General features: G+C 26.0%; 1 protein-coding gene across 1 annotated transcript in view; it reads left to right on the forward strand.

Annotated features, from left to right (window-relative positions):
* The window catches only part of LOC129987613 (EF-hand calcium-binding domain-containing protein 6-like), a 39,252-nt gene extending 18,904 nt beyond the window's left edge, over window positions 1–20,348 (forward strand). The window contains exons 9-18 of the mRNA XM_056095575.1: window positions 2,000–2,099; window positions 2,849–2,997; window positions 5,776–5,883; window positions 6,015–6,117; window positions 8,468–8,650; window positions 11,556–11,684; window positions 13,629–13,817; window positions 15,208–15,441; window positions 16,905–17,195; window positions 20,013–20,348. Coding sequence (XP_055951550.1) covers window positions 2,000–2,099; window positions 2,849–2,997; window positions 5,776–5,883; window positions 6,015–6,117; window positions 8,468–8,650; window positions 11,556–11,684; window positions 13,629–13,817; window positions 15,208–15,441; window positions 16,905–17,195; window positions 20,013–20,291 — 1,765 coding nt within the window. The 3' untranslated portion in view covers window positions 20,292–20,348. The remainder of the gene's footprint in view (window positions 1–1,999; window positions 2,100–2,848; window positions 2,998–5,775; window positions 5,884–6,014; window positions 6,118–8,467; window positions 8,651–11,555; window positions 11,685–13,628; window positions 13,818–15,207; window positions 15,442–16,904; window positions 17,196–20,012) is intronic.
* Window positions 20,349–21,142: the final 794 nt, after the last annotated feature.

Raw genomic sequence — 21,142 nt, forward strand, 5'->3', positions numbered from 1 at the left:
TATACAATCAGTTTACAGAGAAAAAAGTTAAGAACTACTTGAATAATGTATAGTGCAGTTAAATTAAAATTATTAATTCATTTTGATCAAAAGCTATTATAGGAGTACTAAATTTGCTAATATGTATTAATTTCATATCTGATAGTCTCAATTTTTATGCTGTTTGTCAATTTTTCTAATATTATGTCTAATACATTAATGTAGCAAAAGCAAAATGTTGGTCTTTTCTCCTTCATTGATTTTGTTCTTTTCTAATTAAAAGTTAAACAAAATTATTTTAAAAGTTCACAAAGGTAATTTTTTGGATAAATATTAATGTGCAGAATAGAATTATTACTACCATTATATATATATATATATATCAAATGGATTTTTATATTAATGTAAGGGTAAGTGAAACTTTGATATCACTTTTAATATACATTTAAATTTCAATCTCTTACTTGGACACCAGGCATGGTATGTGCTGTAAGGTATGGTTCTGCTTCAAAGGGCCCCAATGTGCTTCTACGTCATGATGGGAGGGGGGGGGGAATTGTAATGACACCTCTAAATCTAGTTTAAATTCTAATTAATTTCTTAATTTAAATTTTAGTTTAACTCATATTAATTTAATTCTAAAATGTTCTCTTATTTTCTGATCCAATTCCGCCTTTTTTTATTTAATTAATGCTACATAAGTTCTAAAATTGCTGAAATCGACTAATCCCCACACTCCGAGTGAAAGGATAAAAATCTGTCAGTTTAAATAAATTCTTTTAGAAGATCCCTACAATTCCCTTACCTAAATCGACACATGTAAAGAAATCCCTATCAGAATCTCATGGTATATAAACCACGGGGATAAATATTTCATGCTTTTTCACTCTCTTCTGTTCTTGTATCGCTTGTGAACGGATGTGTGAAGATTAAAAGATCAAAGAATCTCTTCTCTATTCGGCCACGACTCTTCTTCAGAAATATATGTTTTATATATATATATATATAATCATACTTTGTTACTTTTGGTCTTTCTGTCAACTTAAATTTATCTGGTTATTGGAGTTTGGAAGCTGTGAACAATACATTTCATTAGAGCAAACAGAAATAGTAGTGTAATTAATCTTTTCTATAATAGTTTGTATTTCTCATAAGAAAAATCATAAATCAGTATTTTAATCCTTTCTTCATTATATTTTATCACATTTTCAAAGTTTTGCATAATATTTTTAGTATTTTCTAAGAAGTTCTAAATCTATATTGCACATTTTGTTTAAATTCAAAATTGTGAATCTTTTTCTTTTTTATTTGCATTCTTTATGGTGAATTGGGATATAATTCACAGAACATTAAAAAAAGGATTTAATTGTTAGATGCTAATCATCTCCAGTATTTGCTCTATTTTGCATGCATATAAAATATTGTTGTTATAGAATATTACTTTATATATAATATTTATGTGTGTGTGTATGTATGAAATGTCTTATTTGCTTTTTATATTTTTCGCATCATTGTTGGCTAAGAATTTTGTACTTAAAAATCAAGAACTAAAAATTTTGTACTTATGTAATCAAGGCATTAGTTTAAAGACTATTTCAATTGAAATAAGCTTCAGTTATATATTTTCTATTTATCTGTCCTCATTGTAGCTCATAGTTTAAAACTGCAAATGTTTCATCCCTTCATTCTTAGACATATCTTTACTCTTCAATGGATTTGATTTCTTAAGATGATATTTTAAAAAATAATTTTTCAAAATCTGCTTTCCCAAAATGATTTTTAATGAAGGAGCTTGAAGAAGCTGCAAATGTCATTCTGAAAATATTTTCTAGAAATGAGATTAATGTTTATATGGTAATTGAATCAATTTAAGTATAATATCTGCTATTCACTGATAGTCTGATTTGTATTTCACAGTTTATTGAAAATTATTATTATTTTTTATTTTAATTGACTTTATTTTTAAAAAGATGTACATCAGTGTGTTTGCTTTATGAATTTGCTAATATTTTTTCTTTAGCTTGGAGCAAAGAAGTCGAAGAGCTGCTATAGAAAATAGAGATGATCCTGCTATTCAAGGCTTACCAATAGAAGAAATTGAGAATGTCCTAATGAAACGGGTATTGTTTTGCCAAATTGATTACTTAAATCTTTTTTTAGTATTATATATACAAATGTAGAAAAACAAAATTTTATCCTATTTTAGAATATTTTATTTTTAAAATAACTCTACTTATATTAAAATGTGTTATTCATAATATCTGAGCTGTTAAGAATTGCAAATTCTTGCTTTTGACTTGCCAACCCTAAACATCACTTCAATATAAAGACAATTACTATTTAGTTAGTATGGTCAGGTTTTGTTTACTTAAAAATAAAAGTGTTGCAATTTAATCCAATTGTGCACCTTATGTGCATTTTATCTTTTACAGCTCCCTTTAATAAAAAAATAATGATCACTATGCACATTTTTTAGAAAGAATCGTTTTTCCTTTTGGCCTTTGACAATTTCACCTGGAAAATTGACAAATAATTCCAAATTTTAATAATCAGGTTGATGATAATCAGGTTTATTTCATAAAATATTGAAAATTATAGATTAGTCATTATTAATTAATATTTAAAGATAAATCTGTAAAAAAAAATTCTGAGATTATTAAGATCAAAATAAAAATATCTTGGTATAAATAAACAGATATTGATTCATTCTAAATATATTAAATATTCAAATGTAAATATATTAAAATATTTTTTATTTTAAAAAACCACTTCTCATCAGTTTAATAAGTTTAGTTGTTTAGGTAGAGTTCTTTTTTTAAGCTATTTCTGAAAGTAAATATATGTCTTCATTGTAAATTTCTTAATGTAGCTACAAAGAAGAGCCAAGACATTGAAGAATATTTTTAAATTATTTGATTATGAGAACAATGGCCAAATATCTCTTTCTGACTTTCGAGGAGCTATAAATTTCTTTGCTTTGCCTATGTCTACAAGTTTATTTAATAGAGTGCTAAAAAGGTCAGTTACTTTTCTGTGTGCATTGCGAGGTACTAAAGAAGTAATAATAATTTAATACTTAGTAATTGAAGTAAACAGTTTTAATCCTCTCACTAGTTTTGTTAAATAACTACTTTTAAAAGTCCAAACATTTATATTTTTTACTTTATTTTTTCAGAATTCGCTTGTTAATGAAAAATGAATTTTTTCAAAAACATTTAAATAGGTTAGAAATTACAACTAATATGCAATGTGTTTCTGTATTAAGTTGAAAACTTGTAAAAAGAGTAGCATAATGCACCCAGACTCCTCAAAAGTACACAACAATGTATATTTAAAAATAACTTGAATCTACTGTAACATACAAAGAAAACACGGGAAATAAAAAAAATGCATATTATTAAAAGAATGTGCTCTTGGTTAATAAATTTACATTAACAATGTTAACAGAAGTCAAGGAATGTGTTTGGAGTGACATATACAAACTGCAATGTAGCATTACATTTTCAATCGTCTACAATTCATGTATGTTATTTTTGTGATTTTTTTAATATTAAAAAGGGTCATTAAAAAGTATTCATAGAAATTGAATTTTCTCTTTATCAAAAAGCTTTTTTTAAAAAAAACTAGACATTTTATTAGAATATCTATCATTGATAGAGAAAAATGAAATAAGACTTTGTGACTTAAATCAAGGCTAACTGATTGTACACAATGAAAAATTATGTCAAACATAAATGAGTAGAATTTTAAAAGAGAAATAAAATATAAATGGAATCATAAAAACCTATAATTCTTAAAACTGGAGTATATGTTGAAGCACTAAAGTTAATATAGATGTCCTGGAATTCAGAATACAGTTGAAAATGCCATTCTTGAGAATAATACTTCCCTGGTAGTTAATGCAATGCATGCAACATAATCTCTTAATGCTAATAATAGCAATTTCAAACTGTGGTATTTTGATATATTTCACCTGGAAATCAAGAATACCCTGTTCACTGTCGGTCAAATCATGAACACGAACGTTAGATTAAAATGATTATGATTGACTAAAATGGATAAGTGTGTCTATTGAGCTATGAAATTGTAATGTAGGTTCTTTTGCTGCTGGGAGTCTGTTTGTATTCTAAAGGTTGTAGCAATGTTCTAAAGAAATATCTGGTCAAGAAGGAGCATCAGATAAGATCTGATATGGTGGTTCTCCAAAATTTTGAATCAAGCATTAAATGAGCAATAATTCTCTATGACATGATATCAAATTGCTTGTCACCATCTTCATATTTGTTTAGATAAAAGTATTCTAGATTCAAAATGTTGCATGCAAGAATATATTTAAACTGCACCAAGCTGACTTTTTAAAAAAATTAATTTGTCAGTTTCTGCAATGTAATATAATGGTCATCATTGTCATTAGTAATCATTATCAAAATTGTACTCATAATATATTTGTAAAACATTTCTTGCAAAGTCCTATTGTGCATATGGCAGATAAAATTATCTTCAAGAGTATTACTATAATTAAAATATAAAAAAAATTTTTGATCAGAATAACTCCCTCACTCTGATTTTTTACTTGTTTTTCCCCCTTAAAGCCTTCCTTTTTTTTTTTTTTTTTTTTTTTTTATTGGCTTCAAACCTTTACTTCTAATAGTTTCCCTTTTACAATCATTGGAAGTCTTTGAGTGTTATTTTTAAATTTTATGCTAGATAATTTACATTATTCTTACTATATTCCATTTTTAAATGGCTTACATTAGATTTAAAAATGGCGGTTTTTCAGTTAAAAAAAAATGAACTCACAGCTGCATTTCTTTTCTTTTTTTCCTACTTTATTTTTGTAATATATATAATCAGCCTTGTTTTCGCAATGCTATTATTTGTGTTACTTTTGCTTCTGTAATCCATTTATGATAACTATTTTTGGAACACAAAAAGACAACCCAGATAATAAAATTGAAGTGAAAAGGTAAATCCCACTTTGATGAAATGTATTGTTGATTCAGTTTTGCTAATTCTAAAGGAATTTGCTCTGATAAATTGTTACTGACAATAAAGAGCTTAGTTTGTGATAATCAAAACACAAAGGAGCTTAAAATAAATTTAATTTAAACTTGTCATATGGAAAACTATCACATTTACAAATATGTTGATTAATGTTGGGAAAAGGTTCACAGCTGTAAATACTTTTTTATTTTTGTATTTGATAGCAGTGAAAGCAATATCTAGAAATATTCACTATATTGTGGCTTGGGGTTATGCATTCCTTTGATTTTCACATGCTTCAACTAGCTGAGCGCTCATTTAATTAGCTCACGAACATTCATTAATAAAAGCTACTGGATTAAAGCTAATTTTTTATTTCATTTTTAAAAAATTAAGTTTTAAAAGGTTGATTAAAATAGAATTGTGGATATTGGAACTTTCTGAGACTTTATTAAATATATATAAGATTAATTTTTCTTTGAAATTTATTAAGAATATTTCTGCTTATTTACAAAGTAATCATTACTATTCATAAATCTAAATAATTAGATATAATATCAAGCTATTATATTTTATATTTAATTAATCAAAAATATATATTACATTTGAGGATATTTCACTGTAAACTGACTTGTCATTTTTTTTTTTCATTTTAAATTATTGTATTATCCAAATTTTTTTGAAACAAAAGGTAAAATTAAATACTACAATTTTTTCATTTTCCTTTTATTTAATTAATAAACAGTCTCGTATTCTTGTAGTGTGTGAATGTATATATAGCCTGTTATTGATGCAATAATTTTTATCTTTTAGACTTGAATTAAATTGCTCAGACCCTGATTATAAAATAAACTATCATGATTTCCTTGAAAAATTTTGCAAGCAGAGTTCTGGTGCTGGTGCCCAGAAATCACATCAGAGGTACTTTAAGAAATTCTTAATATTGATTCATCACCTTTTATTTTATCATACTATTTGTAGTAGTTAATTAAATACCACAAAAAATACTTGTTATCTACTGTCAATATGAATTTTTTAAAATTAAATTATAGAGAATCGGAAAAGTTGGATTGTTATCCTGTGATCCAGCGCATTAAAAATCATGTCCTAAATCCCGATGCACGCCTACGCTCAGTTTTTACTAAAACCACTCAGGTATGGCGATTTGTTTGTAATTGCTTCCAAAATAAAATACAGTTTTATCTTAATATTGTAAGTAATCTTAATATAAATAAAAATCATTGTGTCTATGTATGCACGTTCTACATCCCTTTCTAAATAATTAGGCTAAAATCAACCAATCTGTCATACTTATTATTCAAGACACAAGAAAAAATATTGTCAACTTTTCAAAATTTAAAAAAATTAATTCAATTTTCAATTAATTAGAAATTAACAAAAATTTTATTTTAACATTTTGAACTAATCTCCACCATTTTTAAAATTTTCTTTTTTATTTTAATAAGTTTTTTGACAGTACTTTTATTGGTCTTAAAGGTGATCTTCATAATTTAATGAAGCTTAAGTCAATTTCTCAAACAAAGATAACTTTTCTCATACTTCAGTGTTTGTAAACAAAATGTGCAGTGCTAATCTAACAAATATCAAAACTTGGAGAAAATTAACTGTTGGAAGATTTTTTAAAACTAGTCTGGTTCAATATAGATTCTAATTTGAATTATATTGAACCAGACTATAATATTTGTATAAAATATTATAATAAAAAAATTTTGTTTATTATAATATTTTATACAAAAGTATTTTTCAAGTATTCTAGTGTTCTGATTAGCTGATGATAATTTTTTCCTTTAATTGTGAGTATAAAAATTTAAATGGCAATATATTAAGATAGTAGTTATAATACTGATAAGTATTTTTCTGATAAATGATGTTGAGATAATCATTTACTTTTAAAATCGAGCTTTATCAGCTGGTTTTATCCAACTAGCAAGCTAAATAATGAAGAAGAAAAATGAAATCCTGTTTTCAAATTGAATCACTTCAGTTCCTTTTCACAAATGAAAACTAAAAATATTCTGTAAAAATATAAAAATATTCTGCAAACAGTTGTGAAATTATCTGAAACAGTATTAAACAGCCTGTACTACTTTCTTTATATTATATTGCTTCATTGTTCGAAATCCTTACATTGAAAGGAAATGGTTAATTTTTCAAGTTTGCTATTTTTACTCTGCATTTTCAACTTATACTTGGTTGATTGGATTTTCAGAAATTATTGAGTATTGTTTAAGTTGAATTAAATAGGCTGTTGTATTAATGAACATATAAATAATTAGAAAATGTATTTTTCTCAAAAATTTTTTATATGTTAAATAAATAATGAATTACCCTTATAGAAATCTAGAATTAAAGAACTGACATTACTATATCATTATTTTACATTACATTACAGTACACCTCTCTTAATGAATATATATGTCTATATGTATGTAATATGTATGTCCACTAATGGCTGGATGTGACTAAAAAAATGTTTTTAACTACTATTAAATTCATTACTCTAATGCTATTTTTGTAAAAATTTACAATTTCTCCCTTACCACTGATGGTTAAATTACATTCTTTCACTGATTATTTATTAAGCTTTTTTATAATACAATATTAAAAGAATCTAATGGAATATTTTTAAAAAAGAAATTATTACCCAAAAGAGGAAAGAATCGACTTATTTTGGTGTTTGCAAGTTATAAGTTGATTTTAGGGTTAATTTGCTTTCTAGAATTATTTATAATAATCTTATTCTTAAAATCAAAAAGAACTTCATTTTTATTTCTAATTTTATGTGTGATATTTAAACTACTTAAAATCGTTGGTAAATTCATTTAAGAGAAGAAAAAAAATATTCAATGATCATTTCATATTTAGTGAATTGAATTATTATCTTTGTATACAGTCAATTAAGAATATTTTCTTCCTTTCATTTATGTAGTCTAACATAATAAAAATTAATAAATTTGGGAATTTTTTTTCTTGTAATTAACATTACATATTTTGTAATATTAACTACAAATTGAAGAAACATATCTAACTATTTCATAATTTAACATTTGAGTTAAGCAAGATATGTTTTTGAATTATGAGTATTATACTATAAAATGCTTTTAAATCTTTTTTTTTTTTTTTTTAAGATCATTTATTTTTCTTACCTTCTTACCATTATCTTTTAAATCACGAATAGAGAAGGAAAATTAAATAGATTGGGGGGGGGGGGGCTTTCAAGCAACAGATTTTTAGGAAAGATTATATATATATATGGAATTAGTCCTACTCTATTTTTATGATTTGTAATCTGTAAAACACAAATATTTCTTTAAGTTGCACTTTCATAAACTATTTTCATTCATAAGCTAAAGTGTGAAATTGGAATTTCTATGTTAAGTGGTCAGTTGAATACACTTTTAATAATGCAGAAGGTTTTAATTGAATTTTTTAACTATTTCTTATTAAATTTTTAAAAGTATAATTTTCTTCCACTTTTATACAGGATAAAGAATGGCAAATTACTAGACAAGAATTAAGAAAGGCCATAGAAAGTAGTTTGGATTTTCGACTGACAGATGATGAATTTAAGGAACTTGTTACCATATTAGATCCAGGTAATACTAATGTCATCAACTGCATGGATTTTTTACAACTGTTTGATGGGCCTTGTGAAGGAGTTTTTATGGTAAGTGTTACTTAATATATATATTTTTTAATTTCATATGTTTTATATTTGTAAGAAGAAAAATTTGTAACTAATTTTCATATATTTCATGCTGTGCTAATTTTTTGAAATTTTGTTCATTTGTTATTTCTCATTGACAATGTACTTTTTAAATATTTTCCGAGCTTAAATAATAATAAATAATTTTATTGGATTTTGATTTTCTCCTGGAAAATTTGAGAAAGAATTATTTTAAGATTCTATAATAAATTAAAGATTAAAAAGTAAAAGATAATAATATTACAGATATTTATTTTAAATGCATTAATAAAAGCACGTTGTTTTTTTTTTTTTTTTAAAGAAAACTGCTTCTGTTAAGGTTAATTTTCCTTATTTTCATTTTTAATTCCCCATCTCGAAGATTTGTTTTTATTTATTTGTTGTAAACAATGACCAGCCTTTTCTTTGGGCTTTGAAATTATCATAATATTTAATTGATACAAGGAACTTCCACTTCCATAATTGTTTTAAAAAATGAAAAGAGCTTTAAAAATATCAATAGAATAAAATAAAATAATTAAAATTTATATTAATTTAGTTACAATCTTTGAAGTGTTAATACAGTACATTTTAATTCAATTATAATATGCTTATTATTGTAAAAAGCATCTAATCTTAGATTGTGGCAAAGTAGCATTTAGAGGTAATTCTTTTCTGAAATTTATATGCATACATTACAATTTATTGTGGTCAATTGATAATATTTGATAAACTGCTTATATGATTTGGTTCATCCACATGATGTTACATGATAAGCATGTAATCTTCATTAATTTCTTATTGTTCAATAATTGAAATCTGGATGTTTTATATTATGCCATTGTTAAATATTTCTTGCTTGCCTCCAAGAAATTTGAAAGAATTATAAATATTCTATCACAAACTGTATAGATTTGCTTATCTTAATCCTATAGCACAATAAGTGAATTTTGTAGTGCCTTTTCTTTTTCCCTTGATGTGATAACGTACCATTACTGATTTTGATATGAAATGGATAGATCTTGCCATTTATGGTTATGAAATATAAATGGGAATTTGCATATTGTCATTCATTTGTTGAAATTTGTCTTGTAGTAGTGAGTGTTCATAAATGATAGATTTGATAATAAGGATTCTAAATAAAAATATATTTTATAATAAACAGATTTAAGCAAAGTGTTTGATAAATAAATTTTGTAATATAATATATTAATAATATTTTTTTAAATACAAATGGAATATTTCATGCAATTTTAAATTAACTGCTGTTGCTGTTTAATGAATTGTGCCTAGTTGGTCTTAGCTAAAACAGCTCTTAGCAATGAGTTGCTCAGAGCTATTTCAAAATAGTACTGCAACTCAAAAAACTTCTTTTGATGAAATTTATACTGTAATGCAAATATACAAAAGTCACATGATGAATGCACCCATAAAATATATACTGTCTTTGATAGTAATATAGATTTTAAAAAAAAAATCTTTTTTATTCATTTTTGTGAAAATTATATATAAAAATGTGATTGCTGTTATTTGTATTTATGAAAAAGCCATGTTTGGGTAATTAGCTCCAATCATTTCTTTAATTTTAAAAAACGTTTTTTTCCCCTCGACTTCCATGTTATGTAGATTTATAGTGATTATATCTCATTCACTTGATGTTACTGAATTTATTTTCTTTACAAGCTTGCTGATTGTTAAGTTTGTAAGGAAAATTTCATGTGTTATGAAGCTCATCATTGCTGACTTGGTAGCCCTTTTAGAACGAAGTCTTTCTCAATTGTATTAAAAGTGAATGGTTTCTCAGATTTAATTCATATAACTTTATTGTCCCTATTTATTTATGATATTCCTTATAATTATTTTACTTACTCGGTTTGTAAAACTTTCTATGATCATGAAAAATGAATTTGCAATTCAAAAATTATTTCACCTTTCTTGTTGCAAAGAAAGGTTTCTGGTTTGCTTGTTTATTTTCTTTATATTTCAAGAAATTTACATTAAGAAGGGGAAAAAAATGTCTGAATTATCAAAATTAAAAACATCTGCCAATTCACTTTTTTTTTTTTTTTTTTGTCACTTTTTCTTTTTATAATTCTTACTGGAAGGAAAGAAACTTTGGATGAAATAATTTTCTTAAAACATTCCATGTCAGAGACAAACAGTTTTTGTTTCCAGTTGTGATGATTTTAACATTTTATGTGTGGTAGAAAAATTCATCATGCAACTAAATACTTCTTTCTTAATTTTAAACATTCTGTAGGATGCTTACTACACAAAGGACTTTCAAAAATTTTTTAGACAATTATTCTTTTATTTGTGAACAAAATGTGTTCAAGATTTATTGTTTGGATTTGCAAACAATATATTTTTGTTCCAATTTCCCAATTTTAATTTCTGAATTATACTAAAATTTTCTATTACATTGTACAAAATTAGCATTTTAAAGCCATGGGAAATCACATTTGAGATGCTTTAACTCAAACTTTTGTAAAACCCTTTTGAAAATGATACCTGAAATATAGTTTCCAATAAAACTAAATGGGATATTAGTAGACGAGCTCCGAGTGTTTGTCTTTATATTTCATCATCAATATCGTAAAATTAGCACTTGTGGATTTACACAGATGGCACAATTTCAGATTTTATTTACAGCTACAAATAAAAAATGCAAATTTTATATGAGTACAATGATATTTTTTTTCTAACAGAATTTTTGGTTTAAATATTTAATGAATTTCAATTAACAAAATATTTTGTTCATGTAAGTTAGAATATGTATATTTTTAACTGGGAGAATTTTTTTAATGCATTCAAGATAGCGAATTATTTACTATATGGTTTATTATGTAAAATTCCATTGATTATATTGAGTTATATTTTTTTTCAGGGAGGAGATAGCTTGTCTTCGAGAAATAGTGGTCCCAAAGATGAAAGTAAATATAAAGATCTACATGGAAACAGGTTAAAGTCTAAATTAAAACACAATTTGAATAAGAATATTTTGGATGTGGAAAAGGTATTTGCATTTCAAAATTTTAATATTTCGATACAAATTTCATATTTTTATTAATGTAGATTATTTGTAAAGTATTTTTAGAAAATCATTAATTCTCTTAACAATCAATATGTATTTATTATTTACTGAAGTATTAAATGACAAATCAAATATATAGGTTTCAAAAATTAGCTAGAAAAAATTGCATGAGATTGCAAAAATTGCCTGAAGATTAAAAATATTTTCAGTTTGAAGAAATGAATTTGTATAAATATTTGTATAGTAGAAAATTTTAATTGATATCTCTTTTTTTGTTTTCTCATGTACAAAGTATAGAGAAAATATTGTAATCGTCAAAAAATTTCAATTTGAGGTTTTTACGAATCCCCACATTTCAAACCTTCTCTTGTTTGAAAAACATTATTATTTGAGCATTATAATGTGTATTTATCTGTTTGTAAGCAAATTATCCTAAAAATGCAGTAATTTAGAAGTCTGAAATCTGATCTAAAGATTTTCGACCAAATTTGTAGATTCTATCAAATTTTAAATGAAATTTCTTGAAAAAGTTTTCTGTAACCTGTATTGTAAGTTAACTCCATGATTACAAAATGTAAAGAGCTGATATAAAAAAAAATGGTGTACAGATTTAGTATATAAAATATGGAACTTACCAAATTTTGAACCAAATCTGTCAAATGTTGGACCTTCTGTGTGCCTGTACTTTTGCATACATTTAAATAACTTAATCACTGAAATTGGGTAAGCGACTTTGTTACTACAACTGTAATTTTGTGTCAAATTATGGTACTAGTCAGATAGGCAAAAGATTTCTAAAGTACATATTTGTATGATAGATATAGTTAAAATGCTAAATTCATGCTAAAGATCTATATTTTGTAAATATTGTTTTGTTAATGCCATGCAAGGTATTCACTGTCTTACCTAAGGTCTACAACTTTCCGTAGGAAGGGGGGGGGGTAAGACATTTATTGCGAGAAAGTTTTGAGAAGACTGCTTTCTCTAGTCTACAAATATTTTCTATTTAATTGTAGTTTTTGTTATTTTGAAAATAAATATGAAGAACTTTTAAAAAGAACTGTATTTGAAATTTTCCCTCATTAATTTTTTAATCGAAAGTTTAGCAGAGATATTTATATAAACTTTTAATTATCAGATATTCGTAATTAGAATTTCTCTATGAAAATTCTATAAACTTAAAACCGCTAGACCAAAAATTACTAAATTTGGAAGTTTTAAAAAAAAAGATGATAGAATCTTATATATATATCTTATGAAATCATAATTTATTCAAAAAGCTGTTGCAATGGATAAATCAAGGTTATTAATAATGCAAATATGAGAACAAGTCATACAAACAATTGTCGTGGCATTATAATTTCAGTATATTGTATATCATTCTTTATTATCTGATGAATGCACAGTTTTACACTTTCTGCATTGATTTGAAGCCTTTCAGTTGAAATGTTTGAAATAAATATATAACAGGCATCTTTCTACTATGACAAATTCTTAAAATTCCAAACCCTGAAAGGTTAAATTGAGTTAAATTTCACTCCATGTGTTGATAATAATTTTTCATGAATAAAGCATGGTCTTTTAAAACTGAAGGTGTTGTTGACTTTCGGCAAATGAAATCTGCATAGAAAAATTTTCAACTTTGCGAAAATTGAATTAATATAAAGAGTATTGTCAATTTTTATTGAATCCAGAGTATTCATAATGCTAAATTGTTGATCTGTGTTGTACTATTCCATTCCTGGTTATAATGTTTGTTTTATGTAGGGTATAAAATCTTATAATTTTTATTATGGTAATTCCAAGTTTGGATGACTTTTGATCCAATAAATTTCATTTTGATGATTCTTAAAGGAAACTTTAATTATGCATTAATATTTTGTATGTGTTTCTATATGAATAATATTTGTACCTCTTCTTGTGCAGGCTATTTTAGTATGTGACCTTCATCAAAGTGGCTTTATCTTACCAGAAAAACTTCATAATATCTTAAATGGTCTTTGTATGCCTTTGACTGATGATCAATTTCAAGAAATCATATCTGAATTTCGTTTGCATGGAGATAGCTTAAATTATAAGGAAATTTTAGATGCTTACAAGAAATCGCCTGGAGAGGTAAATAACTTTTTTAGTACAAATTACATTTTAACTTCTTATTGATAAAATTTAGTTTATTGAATTATATTTTTTATGAATTTGATTACTTTCTGCTATTTTAATTCTTATTTTTAGATTACTAAATAAATATAGCAAACTAATTTTTTGAAAAGAAATTTATTTTTTAAAGAAATTAAATATCCATTAGTAGTCTAAAGCCTAATGCAGTATTTTTATAATAAGCTGAAACTTTTTTTAAGTATTGCATTTATTTATAACTATAAAGTTAAGGATTTCTTAAATTTTATATTATTTCAGTATATACAGTAGACTTGTGGGAATAAACATTAAATATATGTACATAATGCATTTTTTTTTAATTTTGTCATAAATATAACAGTCCAAGTAATCAAATGGAGTAGTTGTGCAAGCTGTGCATCAATTAAAGTTACATTGCTTTATTTGCCCTAACAGCCATACTTCTGTTTGACATTTGTATCTGGCATTGTTGAAAATATAAAAGCATATGTTAGAATAGATTTTGTCCCTATTATTGATTCATCTTTGAATTTGAGGTTATTTTTAAATTTTTGGAGCAATAAATTAATGTGAAAGTTTAGAATTTCATTTCAAATACTGTTTATTATTATGCACAAAAAATAAATCTTTTGAATTAATATCTAGAAGCAATAATTTTTTTCTCTCAAATGTGTAAACTTTCCCTATTCACTTATCCGAAAAATTTGCCTTTTCTTTTCTAAATAGTAATGTTTAATACAAAAATTTAAGTTATAAGTTTACTAAGTACTATCTAGATTGTTCCAACAGTGTACATGTTTTTATAAAATAGTATGTATAACTATGAACTGCTGTGAGATTGTAAAAATTCAATAATCACAGTTGCACAATCAATTTATTAAGCGTTTTTTAAGTTCCTTTTGAAAACTATGCATGAAAAATTGTTTACTTTAAACAACAATAAAGAACTGAGTGCTGAAAACTTATTTTTAAAAAATGAGCTTCTAGATATAATTTAAGAGTATTTAAAAATATCTACAACATGAAAATAATTTCTTTTTTTGCTTTATTTTAGGGATTTTAAAAAATGATTATGGCTGATAAATCAAATGATATTTAATTTTTATTTTTATTAAAGGTTTGTTATTGGTTATTTTTCCTATATTTTATTCAGAACATACATATTATTATGAAAAAAAAATATTTATACATCATGAAATCAGTATGTAGATAATGTAATCTTTATGTAGATTGTAAAAATTATTTGACCTAAAGAATAGATCATATTTGTTTGTCTACAACCATTTGTAAATATAAATTCTTTTTTTGTGCATCTTAAATTATTTTTTTTTTAACAATTTAACTAATATTATTCAATATATTTTTGCAGGATACTAAAAAATGGGTTTCTACAATCGATAAACTTGCCACTTTTAAATCCAGATGTCCTCCTGAGCTTCCAGTGGATGAAGTAGAAGAAATATTGCGGGAATGTGTGCAATCCAGAAAAACAGCCATGCTTAAAGATTTCAAAGCTCTTGATGTTTGTAATGTTGGCGTTGCCTGCAAAGATGATGCAAGAAATATCTTAAACAAGTTTTCTTTTCGTTTTAGTGATAAACAGGTACAGACTGCTTAAAGTAAAACGGTTTTTAGAGGTTTCTTGAAGGAAAAGTTCAAAGGACAATGTTAAAACATTTTCTGATCAAAATGTATTTTCTGCAGAGAAGAATCCCCCCCCCCTCCCTATTTTTATTGTAAATTTAGGAATGCATACATTTTAAATTCAAATAAGCAACTAAATTTTTTGATAAATAAATCAATTTTATTTCTTGCTGTACGAAAATATCTCAAATAAAGACTATTTATTAACTTCTGTTTTATTATTTGTATTGCAAAATCTGATTTAAACAAGCATTAATAAAACTTACTAAGGAATAAAGCTTTGAATATAAACTTTACAAAAAGAAATTATGGCTTTAGCAGTGTAATTCTCAAATAAATTGTATTTTGATAAGGATTTCAATTTGTGCTATCAAATATCACAAAATAAAATGACTAAGTTTGCTATATATGCATATGTTTTTGTGCATTTTTTTTTTTTTTTTTTTTTTGTTAATACTTTTAACTTTTTGAATTTCTGCAGTAAATGAAAAAATAATATAAACATATAGATAACTTTTTTTTTTTGCAAGCCAATATTTCTTTTTTATTTGTGTTTGTTATTAATTTTTTTTTTAATTTGGGATTTATGTACAAATTTTTGTTTTAATTTTAAAAGTGCATCACAATATTCAGTACAAATGTTTTTAATTGGCATGAAGGCTATCCTATTTGTTGAATTCTGAGCTGTTTACTACTGAAAAGATGAATTAAGGTTTCACATATGTCAATTCATAAAAGTATTTGTATCACAATATTATATAAAGTATTTTTTTATAAATAATTTCCTTTAAAAATTGCACATTTTTAAAATTCGATTGATGTAAATGAATAAAAAAAAATAATAGTTGAAAAAAAGACTGTCTTAAATTAGTATTGTTTGCTTTTATGTTATATAAAGTTTAATAATTTATTATCTGATCAATGCAATGCTCTAACTCTTTGAAATTATATTTTATAAATATTTATTTAAAAAATAGTTTTATTGGGATATCAAATATATATTTGAAATTAAGAAAAAATTTCTACATTCTAGATTTTTAATTATTTATTGTATAAATTCATTACAGCAAACTTATTTTTAATTGAAATTTAAACATATTCAAATGCATATAGTACATTAACTCTTATTAGTTGTAGCTCCTAATCTGGTGCTATTTCTGTCATACTATTAATTTTTCAAACAGGGTAAAGAATTTTTTTTATTTATTTTCAGGAAAACTTTTGGGTTATCAAGGGTTTTTTTCCCCCTCGTTTCAAATCATTCTTTCATGCACACAATATGAGTTATTATGAGTCTTAATAATGTTTTGAATTCTTTTTATATCTCCTTACCTTTTCAAACAGATAAAAAATTATTTTTATTCCTTTATATTTCACATTTATTTTGTTCAAATCAAACTTATAAAAACTTTTCTATTGCAGTTTAATGAATTATGGAAGAAATTTCCTGTCAACAAATACAACCAGCTTGTGTATGATCAATTTTTAGAACAGTACGCACCTTCAGGGGCACAAGCAAAGACAAAGACTGTACCAAAAAGTTCTGCTGAACATAGTGATTCATCCAAATCAAAACCTACCCCTGCTCCTACATCCCCTGATAGAGGTAGCAATGTTGGAGGTAATACAAGTGGGAGCTCTAGTCCTCCTTGTGGAATGCATCAGAAGTACAGTGAGCGGAGGTCTGATGAGGAAAATAGGAAAACTGCTAAAGTAGGTTAAAACTTTTATATTTATAAACCTGAAAACATACAGAAAAGATGCCTGTTGTTGTTAATGGAGACAACTAAGAAAAGTGGGAAAGGTAAACATATGAGAGATGGGTGATAATTAACCTTTTAATATCTTAATAGGATATGCTAACAAACTATTGTGACAACTAAATTCTATGAAAAAGCAAAACAGTTGAGGAACATGCATGTTTTTTCCCTACTCTTTTACATATGTTTCAGTGGGAATCCTGCTTTTAAATGTTTTTTGCGATTTTTCCAGGAGAAAGACTACCATAAATAAATAAAATTGTTAGAAATGATGATATAATTAATTTATTTAGGGCCAATTATTATTTTTTGGATTTCATAATCAAGAACTATATTTAAGTATGCATGATTTGTTGCCTGAATCTTACCAAAAGCTAGCTTTACATTACAGCTTAAAATACTTTTATAAATTTGGGTAAATTTTACCATTTGATTCTTTTTCCTCTGCGGGTTTTGAAAAGCATCTATATTTCAAAAAGTTCTTATAAATTGGTCTTTTTAATGCATTAATTATGCTAATTTAATGCTCTCCTCATAATAGAAAATGGAATAGCCAAAACAAAAGTCACTATATTTATTCTTTATGTAAAATTAAATTTTCTATAATTTAAACCAGTAGAACATTTCTCGATATTTATATTATTGGAGTTAAATTTAAAGATAAGGAACATTAAATTCTATATAAATTTTTTAAACAATATATATAAACACTAGCTTTTGCCCGCGACTTCGTTCGCGTGGAAATTTTGATGTGTATGTATGAGAACTGACGGTCTGATCAGCACTCGGCAGTGTCTGTCTAAAATTGCCTGCGAGCAAACCAACAACGCCGCCCATCATCGCCTGATTGCCGCGGATGTCCTGCAGGCTGCGATTCTATCCTCGCTCATCCACAATACAAAAGCAATTGCCCGTGTAGCGTAGCTGTTAACTGGCTTATAAGCTTTCAGCACACGACTATTAATTAAAATGAAAACACAGTTTGTCAGCAATCAGAACTCACTGCGCATGCGTGAATTTTCAACGCCAGTTGGGGTAACGCAAATGCGTGAATTTTCAACGCCAGTCGGGGTAACGCAAATGCGTGAATTTTCAACGCCAGTCGGGGTAACACAAATGCGTGAATTTTCTACGCCAGTTGGGGTAACGCAATGCAGATTAGAAATTTTTAATTTCTTTTAATCTCTTTATTTTAATTTAAAAGTACTTCAGAATGAATCCGAAAGATCGGTTGATTAACAATGTTTAATTTTAAATGCATCAAACACTAAGAAAATAAACAGAATCCTTTGAAATAATCGGTCGAAAATATGTTAAGCCTAACTTAATTAGCGTGGGGAAAAAAACTGAAGCCTTACTCATTTTTGGCGGGATTTGGCGCCAGAGTTTTGGTGGAAAAGTTAGTTATAATTAATAAAAATTAACCACTCAATTAATCGGAATAATTTGTAGTCTATGTCCTATTCCAGACTATAATCTCTCCCGGTGCTAAATTTCATCCACTTCCATTCTAGCGTGATTGACTAACAAACATCCATCCATTCATCCAAACTTTCACATTTATAATAGTAGTATAGATTGTTATTTTAAAATTAGCGGAACTGAAAAATTTTAAACAATACAATTAGAAAAGCCAAAAGAACAAATGAACACGACTAGTTTTTTCTTCCATCATTAAATTACAGTCTTTTAGTTTAAATTTTGTGCCATTCATATATTTCTCCCCCCTGTTTTTGTAATGTTTTATCTGGAAGCTACAGGAGCGCTATTTTGGATGAATGTTATCATTTTGAATAGTAATCGGATGATAATTGCAGCATTTGTATAAGAAATTTTCATACTTCACCAACTAATGGATGTTCAGTTCCAACGTTCAATATGTATCAGATTTGTGAATTTGGCAGAATTATGTTTTGAGGCCTTAATTACCATTCTGAAACTGTGTCATCAGATAATCCTATACTAAAGCTACAGGAGGGATAATTTTGGATGACTATTATTATTCTGAACGGTAATAAATGGCTAGCAAAACACTTGTATGAATTTTTTTTTTTTTTTAACCATACCAGTGGATGGACATAAAATTTAAAAGCCCAACAAGGTGTTTACAGTCTGTCAGTCTGTATTTTCAGAAACATATAAACACGATAAATAAAAATGGAATAAAATCTATATCAAATTTTTGTTTTTTATTTTCTCAATTAGCTTTGCATCCAGTTTTTGTTTCAGTCAGTTGGTAAAAATGTGTCTAAAACAGAAATTCGATTTTTGGATACTATTAACTGCATGCTAGGGATGAATCGCCAAAAGACTCGCCAAGGATCATGATAGATTCAGTAAAAATGCTAAATTCATGCCAACGATTCATATTCCGTAATTATTGTACGCCAATGTCATGCAAGGCATTCTCCTAAATAACACCTTTATTACAGAGTATATGAGAAAATTTTGGAGAAATCACTTTTGCTAATTTAACTGTTTTTTGAAATTACAGAGGATTATTTGGGGATGAATGATAATCAGATGACATACTCAATATTTATATGAAAAATTTCCATACCAGACCAAATAGTGGACACTCAATACAAAAAAAAAAAAAAAAAAAATGTCGTATGCCACAGACCAACAAATGCGGCAGATCTCCTTTAGAATTGGATTTAGAAACTTTAATTTTTATCTGAAACTTTGTCATAAGTAATAAGGTCTTGCAATTTATTAAAAAAAATTTCATTATTAATAATCATATTTAATTTTTCAACTTATCTGTTAGGAAATATTGTATGCAAGCGCACCTCATTTGCGGCGAATCATTGACACGATAGAACCAGCCATTGTGCGCAATTTCCGAGCCATTCGTTTCCATCTAAGACGTGCTGATCCTAAAGTCACCGGTTTTGTGGATTTCAATGTACTGAAGAACATATTAGCAAAATCTGGCATCCAATTTAACAAAGAGGACGAATTTCATGTTCTGGAATATTTTGATTCCCATCTAAGTGGTAAAATTAACTACAGGGATTTCTTACGCATTTTTGTATGGTATGCATGATTTTAACAAACTAATTTTCGACAATTTAGGTATTAGGATGAATCTGCAGAAATTCAATAATCATGGTTGTTTCAAAATTCTAATCAAGTTTGATACAATAATTTTGAAATTCTTCTTTGAAACCTGTTTTAATTGTTAATAAATTGATTTATGAACCCTTTACCTGTGTATTGTTTTTTTTCTAACATGTGCTTTATTCATTTATTTATTTATTTTTATGAAAAACAAGTAGCAAATTATTTCCACTCGAAGCATTCATTTTATTTAAGAAACAGTTTTTTTTATTGTTTCTTTTTTGTCACTTTGAAATTGTTAAAAATATGAAACTGTTGATTTCATCTGATTTATCATAAATCTAAGGATTTTTATTTAGATTCATATGTATAAATAAAGCTGAAATGACATTTTTTAGTTATTGTTCCTGTGGAAATTTAAACTATTCAATGTTTTTTCCCCCTTCTAAATTTTGTTTACAAAATCTATGAAACATAAGGAAGGTTTAGGGATACATAATAAAATTTCTTTTTTTATTAATTAACAACTGTGTTTCCTTTGAGCATGTGCACTACTGCACAAGAAAATAACATGGCAGCATTCAAGATTTATTTAGTAAGCCTAATTTTTAAAAAATCAAAGCATTGTAAAGTGAAATATATAATACACTTAAAATGCTTTTTTAACTAAAAAAAATTTTGAATTAAAAATGTGATTTAACTATAAAGTAAAAGTATTTAAAACTGCTTCTTAAGTTCAGTAAAGATAGAAATTCTTTAAAATACTGCCATCATATAATATGCTGTAAATACATATCTGAGTTACTGTTTAACTAAGTTTTGTATCATTATTTTAAT

This window comes from Argiope bruennichi, chromosome 10 (genome assembly GCF_947563725.1).
Source record: "Argiope bruennichi chromosome 10, qqArgBrue1.1, whole genome shotgun sequence".
Lineage (NCBI taxonomy): Eukaryota > Metazoa > Arthropoda > Arachnida > Araneae > Araneidae > Argiope > Argiope bruennichi.